The sequence below is a fragment of the Fusarium keratoplasticum genome, chromosome 2 (assembly GCF_025433545.1).
Source record: "Fusarium keratoplasticum isolate Fu6.1 chromosome 2, whole genome shotgun sequence".
Lineage (NCBI taxonomy): Eukaryota > Fungi > Ascomycota > Sordariomycetes > Hypocreales > Nectriaceae > Fusarium > Fusarium keratoplasticum.
Window position 1 is genome coordinate 911,557 of NC_070530.1, and position 14,419 is coordinate 925,975.

A 14,419-nucleotide genomic window follows, 5' to 3' on the forward strand; every position below is an offset into this window, starting at 1 on the left:
GTGCAGTAAATAGTAACAAGTTAAGGAGGAGAGTGTTAGCGGGCGCGCTTATCGCTGGGCGTCTATCTCCCGTCCTGTCTCGGTGTGGTGGGTGTGGCGTTGAATGACTCTTGTCTCCGACTCACCTTGATCATCGATAGGTCGTTGATATCAATAGTCGCGAGATGACCCAGTAAAAAAAAGTCAAAGGTTTCCATTTTTGGTTCTTGCTTACTCACTGTCCTCTATCTGTGCCTCGATCCAGAGAAATGAGTCTCCTCCGTAACGGTCCGCACTATACTCGATACACTCTTGAGACGACAAAATCTCTTTCCAAGAATAGCCACCCAGGCAACGACGAAATTATCTAGAACATCATAGCTTCTGTGCTAGCTCGAGCTTAGATGCCTCCATCTCCGAGCTATTGGGCACCTGAAGTGGATGCTCCGGAACGGCCGGTCCCGGATAGAGCTACTCCGTCTCCTCTGTACAGATACAGCCTCAATCTACCGTCCCCTGCTCTTGGCCCCTTCACCAAGAGCCTCCATCTCTCACACTAAGCTTTGGCATGTGATGATAAAAAAACGGGAACAAGGGAGAATTGGGAAAACCGAGATATGGGTCTGCAGGGGGATCAACTCAGAGCTGTCATGTCCGCCGGTTGATATGCAAAGAGCTGGTGAGCTTGTCATTACGCGTTAAAACAACAGAAAACCTGCCCACAGCTCTCGAATACGAGACGAGACGAGACGTCAGGGCTTGGAATTCCAAAGCGGAAGTCCGGACACCATTGCATCATCAGAGCGCCGAGAAAAAGATACCAGCATCCGCGACTGCACGTCAGGATGCACGTCCCGTCACATCAATCTAGGAAACCAACAATGCCGATCAACTGCCAGCCGTGCATCTCGCTGGTGTTGACGACAAATCTTGAGTGCGTGTCGCATTGTCTCAGGGCACCCATCACCCTGTTGATCGCTGCAGGGCTGCAGCAACCAGCACTTCCCGTCCCCTGGAGCACAGGGCAGTTCGCGGCCGAGGCGGACCAGCACGTGGCGCTGAAGCCACTGTTGGATGGGTTGGTTGGCGGCGGAAGAAGCCCGCTGGAAGCCCAGGGGATCAGGGCAGGACAGGGCCCGGATCTTGCAGTACCAACTGGCTGGGAGAAGGCAAGATTTTCCTCACCTCTTGCGTGTACCCCCTCCCAGAATGGGTAATCCGAGCCCGTCATGATAAAAACTGCAGGTTTTTGACTTTATCCGAGCCAATCTAGAGGCAGGGACCAGCCATGATGAGACAGGACGGGACCCAAGAACGGACGAGACTCACCTGGTGCCAGCCGAAGCGAGAGAGTGTAAGAAAAGCAAAATCATGTTCATCGGGCAAGTTTCGGCCGAGCAGTCATAGAGGAAAGAGAGACTGCGGCTTGGTAACAGGGTGACTCAATTAGCCGGACCAAAACACCACGCCGAGATCGCCAATGCATTACGAAGCCAACCTAAACACCAGCCCACGCGTCCGATAACGACAGCAGGACGGGCCAGGTTCATCAGACGGGAGGCGAAGCACATCATTATCATACATACATACCTCTTATATGATTTCATCACATCAATGCCCTCCACCAAAGCAGGTATGCTACCTGTCGGAGCCTCTCTCGGCGACCCACAAAGGTCCTTATCACACACCTTGCCCAACAGGACAGGCTTGCTGGCTTTATTTTCAAGTTTTTTTTGCCCCCAGGAACTACCCAGAGGAGGCTCCATTTTTGCTCCTCTCGCTCCGGGGCGAGCCCAAAGATCCATCCAGAGTAGGGAGCTCGACGCGCGCCCAACAAGAGAAGAGAAAAAGGGTCTCCCCCGTCGATCGACGGCCATGAATCCTTCTTCCTTTAGTTTCCTAGCAGCCAACGCTGAGAGACGATCGTCTCGGGGTTCAATTAATAAACCCTGACTATTTCCCACCTTAATCTTTTCATCCCAAGTGTCAACCGATTCGGCCGTTGACTCGTCCACCCCCATGTCGGCCGAACAGAACGACAGCGGCAGCGGCAGCGGGAGCGGCAGTGGGAGCGCTCGGCCGAGCGAGGTCCCCACCCCCGTCCGCAAGGAGAAGAAGCGAGTCGGCTTCCACGCCAGCAGTGACAGCTTCGCCAGAGGAGGAGGTGACCAGGCCGGGGCTAGTCGACATCGTGAGGATGAGGTCGTCTTCTCACCTACCGGGTCCCCGAAGCTAGCCCCTGGAGAACTACCGCCCAACGCCCCAGACGCCTACGAACTAAGCCTTGCACTCACAAAGATATTGTCTGCCGAGCAGGAGAACAAGCGCCGCCAGCAGGAGAAGGACAAGGCGGAGAAGCTGTCCCCCGGAACCCCAGACCTCGCCGGTCCGAAGCGTCCGAGGCCAGCGTTGAGGAGAAACACCAGCTATGACGCCCCTCAGGATCGTGAGGTGGCCGATCTGGCAGAGTCGCGGACGAGCGAGCGGCAACTCAGATCCATGACTGACGCTCGCCAGAGAGCTGATCGCCTAGCCGTGTCAGTGGGAAGCTACTCGGCTCCGGGGTCTAGACGTGGCTCAGTTGACCTTACCGAAGTGCCGTCGGCCCAACCCCTGATTGAGGACTACGAGAGTGACGAGGACGATATACCAAAGAAGACGACAGCTATCGATGATGGAGGAACCTACTCTACCTTGCGCCAACGAGTACCGAGGATAACTTACGATTCCGAATCCTTCAAGCACCACACCGATGCGGAGAACCTGGTCAGATCTCACAGCCGTAAAGGAAAGAGAGATTTGTTTCATCAGCAGCCAAGTGGACAAGCCTCCGGGACTGCAACTCCTGTTCTTGAGCAGAACTACGCTCACGACTATGTCCCACGACCAGACAAGTACCGTGGAGGCATCCTCTCCTCCCTTCTCAAGCTGTACCATGATGATCGAGGAGCTCCAAGCAGTGGCTTCAACACCCCTCAGACACCTGGAACACCTCTCATGTCCCCTCGTCCTTCGCCTCCAACCTCGAGACCTGCTTCAGCCATGGGTACCCCTCTCCGTTCACCACCTCGCTCCCGACCCTCGAGTGGTCTCTTCAACTACCACAAGTCTCGTAGCTCGACATCGTCGCTTGCCTTGACTGAACTTATGAAGTCATCTTCCATGTTTGCGGTCCCAGCTTCCACAAACATCTCTGACCAGTGGGCCGAAAAGCTCAAGAAAGAACAGACTCCGCCTCCCAAGAAGCGAGACAAGGCTCGCATCACCATCCACATTGCTGGCATCATCCAGCGTCACCGCTACCTGTTGAAGCTATGCCGTGCACTCATGATGTACGGCGCCCCGACGCATAGACTGGAGGAGTACATGACTATGTCCTCCCGAGTCCTCGAGATTGAAGCCCAGTTCCTCTACCTACCCGGCTGCATGATCATCAGCTTCGACGATAGCACGACACATACTACCGAGGTCAAGCTCGTCCGCGTTCCCCAGGGTATCGACCTAGGACGTCTTCGTGACGTGCACAACATCTATAAGGAGGTGGTGCACGACAAGGTCGGAGTGGAAGAAGCCACTAAGCGTCTGGACGAGGTGATTCTGAACAAACCCAAGTTCAACATCTGGCTCCGTGTGTTCCTCTACGGCGTTGCCTCCGCCTGCGTCGCCCCCTTTGCTTTCCAGGGACGTTTCATCGACTTGCCCATTGCATTCATCCTTGGCGCTATCGTTGGAATCCTCCAGTTGGTGCTGGCTCCTAGCAATGAGCTGTACGCCCACGTGTTTGAGGTTTCGGCTGCAGTCGTCACATCCTTTCTCGGACGAGCCTTTGGTTCCATCAACAACGGCGAACTGTTCTGCTTCAGCGCTCTAGCCCAGAGCAGTATCGCCTTGATTCTCCCCGGTTACATGGTCCTCTGCAGTTCACTGGAACTCCAGAGTGGCAACATCGTGGCCGGAAGTGTACGCATGGTGCACGCTCTCATCTACACACTGTTCCTCGGCTACGGAATCACCATCGGAGCCTCCCTGTACGGAATGATTGACAAGAACGCGACGAGCTCGACCCAGTGCAGCGACCCCCTCGGACGGGAGTGGTATTTCCTCTTCGTCCCCGGATTCGCCATGTGTCTCTGCCTCATCAACCAAGCCAAGTGGAAACAGACACCCGTCATGACGGCCATGGCCCTGGCGGGTTTCTGCGTCAACAGCTACTGCAGCGAGTACTTTGGAGGAAACGGCCAGATCTCCAACATGCTTGGCGCCCTCGCCATTGGTATCCTCGCGAACCTGTACTCGAGACTTGGAAGACATGCGGAGAATGGTTGGTTGGACTTTGTCGACTGGTGGAAGCTCAGGGTGCGGCCGAGGTACACCAAGAAGAAGCTTACCTCGGATACTTGGTCTCTGCCTTCAATGTCCGACCCTGAGTCGCGTCCCCAGTCCCCCGAGAAGCCCGAGGAGAAGCCCCGGAAGGTCGGATACAGTCTTGCCGCCGCAGCTATGCTCCCCGCCATCTTCGTCCAGGTGCCGTCTGGTCTTGCAGCAGGCGGCTCTCTGCTAGCCAGTATCACAACGGCCGATGAAATCACCAAGAACCCAAGTGGCAGCACCGACTCTCTGGGCAATCTCGATGGGACGGCGTTCAATGTCTTATTCAAGGTTATTCAAGTCGCCATTGGAATCAGTGTTGGTCTGTTCCTGAGCGCCTTGATTGTGTATCCTCTTGGCAAGAGGAGGAGCGGTCTGTTCAGTTTCTAAGAGATGACTCGAACTCAAAAGTGTTTTAATTGGAGAAGACGGAAGGGCATATCCGGAGTGTACGACGACGGCCTAATAATAAAGGGGGGGTACGATATCGGGAATGAGCATCGACCCGAGACAGGATATTACAAAACCAAGAGATGGGATTACAGGAAATTGGTCTTGATTTTGTTTCATTTGGAGTATACTGGAGTAATTGGGAAAAAGCGAGCGAGCGATGGGAAATGTCTTGATAGTTTTCAGTTTTGGCTTACATAGCGATCTTGGAATATCTGGGGACTTTAATGATTGGACTTTTGACGGATAAGCAACATCTAGAATATTAATTCTTTTGTTTCTCGTTTTCAACATCACCTTGTACCTTGTACCTGACGTCCTTTCTTGGATATCACATGTTGTGCTCCCTCGACGATACAGTGACGTCACCTAAATCCTCAAACCCTCACATTCCACCCCAAGGTTTGATGAGGCAAATCTACACACCTTCTCGAAAAACACGGCAAGATCTTAGACCAAAACTAAATCTACACTCTAAAACGTCTCTACACTTGTACAAGCAAAGTACCAACGACCGGCATGAAGATTCGCTCCTCTCGCATCTCGACCTCGATAGCCAAGGCGATATGTCGTCGTCACGGCACAACAAAGTCAAGCATCATCCGCGTCATCCTCTCCTTTTTCCGCCTCTTCAAGCTTCTCCTCTCACGGGTCAGACCTGTTGATTTTCTCGCGCTGCGGAAGGAGGTTTGGAAGCTTGATGAGGATGAGTATACTGCTTCGTTCCAGGAGCAGCAGGATGAGCCAAGGACGCAAAGGAAGAAGGGAAAGGATCCCCCTGCGCAGCTTGTGCCCATCGGCGATCTTGGATACAGTGGTTCGACTTTCTTCACGACGCCTAATGGCAAGTATCTCGTCAAGTCGCTTCCTCGGCGTTTCGAACATGCCTTTTTCGCGAGGGAGTTGCTAGATCCTTATATCGGACACATGAAGCACCAACCTCACAGTCTGCTCGTCCGGATAACAGACCTTGTACATGCACCTCATGCCTCTTTAGGCGGCATGCTGGGTGTTGCGCCCACACACCACATCGTCATGGAGAACCTGCTCTTCGGAAGACCGCAGGACCAAGAGGGCGACGGCTGGGAGACGTACGACCTCAAGCCAAACGACTACTTCTTCCCGGAGCGTGATATCGCCGACGGAGCCTTGGTTCCTGACAGTGTCATTGAGCGTCTCGTCGACGAATTCCCAGGAAAAGTACGCGTCACCCACGAAGCCAAGGAAGAACTCATCTCCCTCCTCTTCGCCGACTCCGCCCTCCTCGCATCCCACAACGCTGTCGACTACTCCCTCTTCCTAGTACGCTACCCCTGCGGAAGCAATGTTCCAACCGTATCCTCCGATGCAGGAGCCTGGCGAAAGGGCGTAAACGACGTCGAGGGCAAATGGACGTATCGATGCGTAGTACTCGACTTTTTCTGGGCAAAGCATACTCTGCACGCGAGGACGCTGACAAAGGTGGTAAAGATGTTCAATAAGGTGGCTCACAAGGGGCCTATGAGCATAACAGCGGATCCGGCGGAGTATAGGGAGAGGTTCATGAAGATGGTGGACGAGATGGTTGTCGTGGAGTGAAGTCTGTATTTCGGGGAGGTAATACTTAGAGGGTCGGTTCAGATAGCAAGCAAGCAGTGTGTGACTGGCTTTTCTTTTCGTCATTATTCAAATTTAAAGCTTCTTAATATCGGTTGTTGTTCTGTTTCATTGCCACTCTTTCATAATCACAGAGCGAAAAGAAAAAAAAAAAAAGTCGTGGTCCTTGGGGCAGCACACCAACACGTTTCACCCTCAACGACTTAAAACAGTGCATTCCCTTGGCAAAGAGTGATGAAAGAATTCGAAAAAGATATTATAAAAATTTTCATTGTCTAAAGAAAACCACTCAAGATCAGTGTAGCCAGTGCTGGTGGCCACGAACTCCTCTCAAGTAGTGGTGCCATAGGGTAAGGGTGAGGCTGTGATCACCACCTCCACTCCATCAAGGCAAGAAAGGAGGCCTTTTCTACGGACGATGCTGGTGTAATTTTACAGAGTCTGCATTATTCGGGATACTGCTATAAATAGCTAGTCTACTGTTCTGTCACGCTCATTCTGGGTCGTGGATAGTAATCTGTCGTGTCTCAATTTTGGGTATCATTATTCCTCATCTAAGTGTCCAGCCTGCAGACCCTCAGTCAACCACCTTCAACATGTCATACGCCTTGTGGCTAATCGCCTTCTTCACCACCTTAAGAGGATCCATCTTGGCCTTCTTCTTGATTGGCTTCTCCGTGACATTGCCATCCTCGTCCTTGTCAACAACCACTTCATCCTCATCTTCCTCCTCTGGCTCCTCAAAACCACCTCCATCCAGGAACACCTTGAGCATTCCCTGCGAGTAACCACTGACGAGGCAAGTTCCCTCCTCCTCTGCGGTAACGGGCTTGGGCGCAGTCGTGTCTCCCCATCCACCCGAGTAGCCCGCTCGTCCCCCTGCCAGGTTCCAGAACACCAACTCTGGCATCTCGTAACCAGCATCTTGGTACTTGCTCTTGATCCGCTCAAATGACGTGGTCCATTCAGCGGGTTTCTTCGGCTCCTCGTCCCAGCCATAAGACTCGTTACCACATGCGGCATCAAACTGCATGTCACTAAAGACAAAGACACGTTTCACCATGTCCTCCTGCTTCAGGTTGTTCTTGATCGCCATGGGGAGAATGAGATCTTCGAAAACTGCCACAAAGTTTGTGTTCATGCCCCATTGTGAAGACAGCATGTTCCGGTACTTTTCTCCTAAAGGCTTGGCGAGGTCGACTTGTTCGACGGTGGGTCTGGCACTGAATGTGATGAATGCCCCTGAAAACGGAGGCTTTGCGACCTCTGCAATCAGAAGGGACAGACCAATAGCCGAGTCCATCGGGGTAGTGTTGTCGGGGAAGTTGGGGTATGACATACTTCCAGACACATCGCAGACGGCGATGCAAGACTCGAGAGTGCCCGAGTCTTTGATGCGTTGTACCAGCGTCTTCCACTGCCCATCGACAACCTTGGCCTCGATCTCATGGACTTTTCGGTCAACAAGATCGCGTGCACTGTTCCCCCCGCTACCCGAGTTTCCTCCTCGTACCTTTTGAACCAAGGTAGACGGCAGCAGGGTTGCTCCAGAGATGTTGGCCTTTCCTTCGGCGACCTTGTCGATATATGTACCAAAATGGTCCATATCCTTCTCGATGAAAAGCTTCGAGTATTGACTCATGGCAAGAGAAGGGACCCGATCGTACTTGATGTTGTCGAACTTTTGGAGTGTGATGTCACGTTCGACAACCTCGAGATGCTTTCGAAGAGCGGATGTGTCCTTGCGGTACTCTTCGCGTGCGAATCGGAGGTACGTCTCTCGGTCGTCCGTTGGCGAAAGCCGGTTGTCCTGGATAGAGTCGCGTGGATATAGAATCTCGGCAATGGTGCTGACAATGAAGGTGTGCCTGTCGTGAAAGTGGTCGTGCGAAGGAGCCCACTTGCCACACAGCGAGATGGTGCGCTTTGCCTTTACATCAACTCCTCGAAGGATGCGAAGGTCCTTTTCCAGCTGCTCCGCGAACAGTCGGGCGATGGTCAAGTGCAGGGCACGATACACTGGATCCGTGTTGAAGGCCTTGACTGCCGCCTCGTAGCGGTTGTCTCTGGTTTGCCGTCTGAACTCCTTTGGAGGTAGACTAGTCTGTTGCTTTAGCTCCTTCTGATCCTTCTCCTCATCGCTTTCCATGATTCGTCCTCTCCGGGTGCGAGCTCCTCCGCGGCCACGTCCACGTCCACGGCCTCTTCCGACTCCACGACCGCGAGTCTTTGCAATGCTCTTCCCTCGGATAATACCAGGATTCTTGCTGTTGAGAACGCTCTTAGGATCCGAGAGCCCGTCGAGCTTGTTGTTGGCTGCCAGGGCAAGGATGTTGAGGAGATCCTTCCAGTAGCCATGGGCCACCCCATGCTTGACATCGTACTTTGAGGGGTCGTCCTCGTCCTTCGCGTCGACAATCACCGCGTCGTCTTCTTTCTCCTTCTTGGCCTTCTTTTCGATGATTGGGCGGCTCAACCACTGAAGATTGGCGATGAGGGTTGCGGGGTGGTTTTGTGCCAGCCACCCAGCGCAGCGGTAAAAACTGACTCTTGAGCTTTTGCCCAAATGGATGGAACGGGAATTGAAGATGATCTTGAGGGTATCTAGAGGGTCTGTCTTCCAGGCGGCTGGGAGCAGTTCCGCCAGGCGCGGCCCAGACACGACCTCCTCGAGTTCCTGGAAGAGGTCCACGAGGGCATCCTTGGTGGAGCGGTACGCAAGGTCGCTGTTCTCGGTATGCATCATGTTCTCGAGGTTGCGAGGAGGCTCCTCCTCCTTGCCGTAGCTCACCAGGCCTTCCATGAATGGATTAGACTTGGTGTCAGCCTTAGGCTCCTCTGGTTTTCCGTCATGCGAATCGGGTTCCGTGACATCCATGGCATCAATGCCTTTCCGGATCTCGCCTGTCGTGCTGTTAGAGACAAGAGTGAATGCCTCTGACTCGCCAGCGTCGGTCATGGCCTGGTCCTGACCAGCACCAAGATCCACTGGGGCCTCGTCATGGCGACGACGAAGCTCCTCCCGAAGGAAGTTCTCGAACTCTGCCTGGGGCTTCTTCAAGGACTCGTGGAAGGGAAAGAGGACAGGGTACGACGACTTGAGAAACCAGGCCTCCTGAGATTCGGTGGTTGACGCCATGATGGATGAATGATGGACAAGTCTTGGACCGCGTGAGGTGTTGGCTTGCTGAAGAGGGGAGAATATCTGCGATGGGAATGTATTGGTCTTAATATAGCTGGATCTTGTGGAGATTTGTGAGACCTGAGAGAAAGGTTGGGGAGCTGGGCTGATGTCGGTCAGTGAGTCAGCCACAGAAGGTATAGTACCTAGGTACTAGCAAGGTACTTACTTTGTTGAGGGACGGCTCTCCGCTTCTGGTAGTCAACGGGCAACGGCAATACGGGTTGACCAAGGTTCGATCTCGATCCAATGGATTTCTGCTGTTGGTAGCGAATTCCTGTTGGTTGACTTTAGGCTGCTGCATGCGGCTGAGGCTTGCTGCCTACGGGTCGGCTGAAGCCATCCACAATGCCACCCCCCGGTGAACAGGGCCAATGCCTGTTGGTTAGCGGCTGCACAGGATCGCCAGATGGACCTCAATGGAGCATCCTCCCGCGTTGGAAAGGCCTTGGCGAGCCATTGAGCAACGTGGAAGGAGCTTGTCTGTGGGGTTGCCAGGGTTTGGCAGGGATCGCGGCCGCCTGAGTCACCGGGGAAGGTGGAGCTCATGTTGGACGCCGTCCTTTCTCACGTGAGACGTCCCAAACTCTCTCTTGACCACATCCCTTTCGAGGGGTCAAGGGCCGGGTTCTTTGTTCTATCGACGTCAAGTTTGTCTCTTCGAAACATGTGAAACCAACCGAGTAGCTGCGCCGTCGAGTCGAGGAATCCCAACCAACGAAGCCAACCAGTAATCTGAGTCGTCTTAAGCCTAGGTTTGTCTGCCCTGACTGCCAACAATCGTTGGTGCTTGAAGCCCCCTGTGTCCCCCCTTGCATGTTTGCCTTTGTTCTTTCGTATCTCGACGCCAGCGAGTGCTTATGGTCTCTGTATGAAGGTCTGCGAGTGTGGGTGATCGTTGAGTATGGGGATCGTCGAGTATAGGGGATCGTTTCGAGGTCTTTCTGGAGGTCTTTCTGTGCGTCTTGCTCCCTGCCCCTTTTCGAAATCTGGTTAGTAGCCGGTCATGGCCATCATCCACGTACCAGTTCTTGCCCCTGAGAAAGTGCTCGACAGTTGGGACAAGTCAACAAAGCTGGTGTCATTGAATGCCCTCTGCTTCATGATAGTAAGTGCAAAGTGCCAACTCGAGATGAAGCGAAGATTCATTGATGGTGTTTGACGAACCCAAGAGCATCCCAATCCCTCGTGCTCTTGGCTTTCCGCTTCTTCTCTTCGAGTGAAGATACTGCGAGAGCTCTGGCGCCCCCTTTCCAAGTCTGGTGTCGCCTTAGTGGGCATAGTCTCTACCCCCTTGCGCCGATGCGCTGTTCGTGCGGCGTCTCCTTTGTCGGAAGGATGGCGTTCGGTCTGTGGTCTGGATCGTGCGAGCGGTCGTGTTCTCGAGATATCGTCGGATCAAAATGGGATGAATGTAAGGATGAAGAGGGTCGGTGTGTGGATGGTGTCGGCGTGTTCTTGTTTCTTCGTGAGGGTGCGATGTGTCAAAACACCAAGGACCGGTGGTCACGATGCTTGCTCTGCCAGTGCTAGGTCAGCATAGTCTCGAAGCGCCTTGATTTCTAGCGAAATACAGCACCCCCTTTGCAGCCCATGGACGATACTCCTTGCATGCTGTGTCATGGATGATTTTTTCGCAAGCAGACGCACTAGAAGATGATTTCTGCGAGATGCAAAGAATAGAGGATCATGATGGGCTAGGCCCTTAGGTGGCGTGGGTTCGGGACGGTGGTGGAAAAGAGGGGTGGACATGCGTTGGGGATGGTATCAACCACAACGGACGAGCATTGCAGTGAGCGACGGCCATGCGGTGCATGCAGAATGTCGACGAACTCACCATCGCACTGTGATATTTCTACTAGTAGGGATGGGCTCCCTGGTCTACAATGCTACGATGGATGGGCCTTTGCCGTCTGCCACTGGAACCCCAAGAACAAGATGGATTCAGAGATGGAGAGCAAGGCCGCTCGCAGCTCACGACTATTCCATGGCGGGACGATTACGGGTTGGTGGAATTACTCGATCTTCGTCCTCACGAGGAACCATCTGGAAGTGTCCCCTAGACCAGGTGGGCCTCTGCCACAATGGATATCACAATGCAATGGCCCAAAGGGACCACGATGACGGATGGTATCACCCTTCTGGCCACTGGAGAGACCCGTCAGGGGGGTCACGGGAGTTGATACTGGGCTACAAGCCCTGAAGCCTGCAGTTAGTCAGCTAATGCCCTCCCCTACGAAGCCCACAGGCCCTATATTTCTCGGTTGCCCTGGTGTTGACGTGGAATCCTGAAATATGAGGCAGAGCCGCCGCGTGTTTGTGGGCGTTCATGGTTCGCGGCACGCGTCTTGATCTTTTGTTTTTCTCCCGCCTCCTCTCCACCAAAACTCTCCCACCCTCACATCTCCCCGCACCACCTCTTCGCAACACACCGCACACAAACCTCTTCAACCCTTCTCGCATTCTCACCTCGCTCTTCAATAATTGATTCTCACTCCCACTTTTATCCAAAGCTCACGCGTCACCTGTGTAGTGTATGCTCAAGATGCCTGTACTCGACACGCAGGGCACCGCCCATCCCTCTCCTCCCCTCGATGGGAGTTTCGATTTCTACGCTGGACCTAACCTCTTGGGAATGGTTGAATCCAGCAATGACAACTTCTGGGTGATGAAGGGTGCCGAGGACAGATTGAAGGTTCTTGCTACCTTGTGCGAGGTCTACCTCCATGCTACCACCATCGATCCCGCAGATTTCGCTGGTCTCCCATCCGAGACCCTGCTCACTTTGAATGAGCTGAAGAATGATATCGTCCACGATGTCCACAAGCTCGGAAAGTCGAACAACCTCGCGGTTGTAAGTTGTCACGCCAACCCTAGCCTCAAGGCATGGACATCTGAAGATACTGACACCATCCCGACTCAGCTTGATTTGATCGAGATGTCCCGCTCCCATCCTGCTCATGAATTTGAGGAGCTTGTCGAAAACAAGATCCGAGAGCTTGAGGACCAGCGCGATGTTATTAAGGGAAAGGTCGACATGATCTATGCCATTCGCAAATTCCAACGCGTAAGAGCACAGCCCTTTCTTTTCTCCTGTTCTCTCCCCATTTCGCCTTTCAGTTTCTGACCTTACTCTACAGGCCCAAGAGGAGCTCGAGTCCGAACAGGACTGTGACAGCAATGTCGGACCTAACTCTCTCTCCTCCTAGGACGAGGAGGATGAGTTTGAGGTTGTTGCTGAGCCTGCGGAGGTCCCCCGCGGTGTGCCCAAGGGTGACTACGAATGGACCCAGGCGATCATCAACAACAAAGGCCCTTTGGTCATTTTGAACAACCTGCCTGCCCGTATTACATATGCGCAGGTGATGGAAGGTGTCACTGGTCTAGGCGGCATCAGCAGTGTTCTCGTCAAGCCGGAGCCAGCAGGATCTCGAAAGGGCGCGTACTGTGCCGCCCTTCACTTCAACAACAACAAGGCCGCCAACGCCTACATCGAATTCTTCAAGGAGAAGCCTCTCTTCTTTGTGGATGAAGAGGGCGATGTCCACAAGGCTCGCATGCTGCAATTCCAGGCAGCGGCTCCATCGGACCATGATCCTCAGAGCTCCGTCTCTGGCCGATGCCTTGATTTCAACCATTTCCCTGCTAAGGCCGTCTGGGCCGCTATCAAGAAGATCGGCATCTCGCATATCATTCGGGTTACTTTCAACCCTGACGCCTCCAGTGATGTTGGCGAGCTCTCAGTGGAGATGACCGATGCATTCAAGGCGTCGTGCGTCCGCGATCTGGCGCTTGGAGAATTGCCCATCCCCGGCTTTTCAGGTCGTGCTGAGGATATCACTGACGGACTCTGCGAGTCCGACTATCCCCCTTCTCATATCCAGCACCGGTACGCCAACGTCATACCCTATGTGGCGCATAACCACCTTGATAAGTGGGATAACGCTCCCTACAACACTTGGGAGCCTCCCCGACCCCTCCAACCCGAGTCGTACATCCGCATGATCTACCACGCCACACTTCCCAGGATCCCCGAGGAAGAGGTGAGACCTCGCCCCGAGATGACGCTGGGTAGCCGCACCTACATCTGTGAGGACGGATGTGTCTACAAACTGTCCACGGGGCACGTATCCTCCCAGATGGAAGTCCGAGGACAGGAACTCAAGGTCCTCCAAGCTTTGACCCTTGGCAAGCATGAGTGGGCCGACTTCTGGAGAGAGCTCGCTCTGCAACAGCAGGTCCTCAACATGGATACTTACGCTCACATGGTTGAGCATCGTCGCCTGGTGGCAGAAGGCCAGATCGCCTGCCCTGTCGACTGCTACGAGTGTGGCCCAAGCCTTCGAGACTCGCCCACCCCCCTTCGTGCACAGATGTACACCCAGGCTAGCGATGAGGGTTTCATGCACGGGGCCTGGATCAACGGCGATGATATCCAGATTCGGCTCTCTATTCCTCCAATGATTCCCCAGATGGGCCAGATCATTCGATACGACTAAATCCAACTCTCACTTCTACACCTGTACGCTGGTCTCGGAATGACAGGACGGACGCTCTCTCGCGAGATGCAATGTCTAGACATCAATCGACCACGCTGAGATGGATCTGTGCCATGGCTACACTTTCGCACTCGAGTCTTTGTTGTTTGGCTTTGGCCTTTGACTCTTGTGCCTCGACTTCGGTAAGCCCTCTTATGGGTTATGATCTTCTTCGGTTTCCCCTCCACACCTGAATCGCGTTTATCGATGAACCCACATCTCTACAGCAGACAGAACTGCACTCGCCGCAGTCGTACCAAGAAACGCCACTTGGTCTCTTTCGTTTCCGATTCTCGTTTTCAGCTGT

The 14,419-nt window shown here is 53.7% G+C and overlaps 4 protein-coding genes across 4 annotated transcripts; 3 read left to right on the top strand and 1 right to left on the bottom strand.

Moving 5' to 3' along the window:
• Positions 1-1,998: 1,998 nt before the first annotated feature.
• Positions 1,999-4,737, top strand: NCS57_00220600 (uncharacterized protein; the record flags this gene model as incomplete). Its single annotated transcript, XM_053052240.1, has 1 exon — positions 1,999-4,737. One exon carries the CDS (start codon positions 1,999-2,001, stop codon positions 4,735-4,737), a length of 2,739 nt encoding a protein of 912 aa, XP_052917486.1.
• A 579-nt stretch (positions 4,738-5,316) lies between these two features.
• NCS57_00220700 (PIPK domain-containing protein) lies at positions 5,317-6,375 on the top strand (the record flags this gene model as incomplete). Its single annotated transcript, XM_053052241.1, has 1 exon — positions 5,317-6,375. One exon carries the CDS (start codon positions 5,317-5,319, stop codon positions 6,373-6,375), a length of 1,059 nt encoding a protein of 352 aa, XP_052917487.1.
• Positions 6,376-6,970: 595 nt separating this feature from the next.
• Positions 6,971-9,532, bottom strand: NCS57_00220800 (uncharacterized protein; the record flags this gene model as incomplete). Its single annotated transcript, XM_053052242.1, has 1 exon — positions 6,971-9,532. The coding sequence occupies one exon, from the start codon at positions 9,530-9,532 to the stop codon at positions 6,971-6,973; it is 2,562 nt and encodes an 853-aa protein (XP_052917488.1).
• A 1,863-nt stretch (positions 9,533-11,395) lies between these two features.
• On the top strand, positions 11,396-14,073 carry NCS57_00220900 (uncharacterized protein; the record flags this gene model as incomplete). The annotated part of the gene is made up of 5 exons (XM_053052243.1): positions 11,396-11,642; positions 11,772-11,785; positions 12,108-12,428; positions 12,498-12,641; positions 12,784-14,073. The coding sequence occupies 5 exons, from the start codon at positions 11,396-11,398 to the stop codon at positions 14,071-14,073; spliced, it is 2,016 nt and encodes a 671-aa protein (XP_052917489.1).
• Between the last annotated feature and the right edge of the window lie 346 nt (positions 14,074-14,419).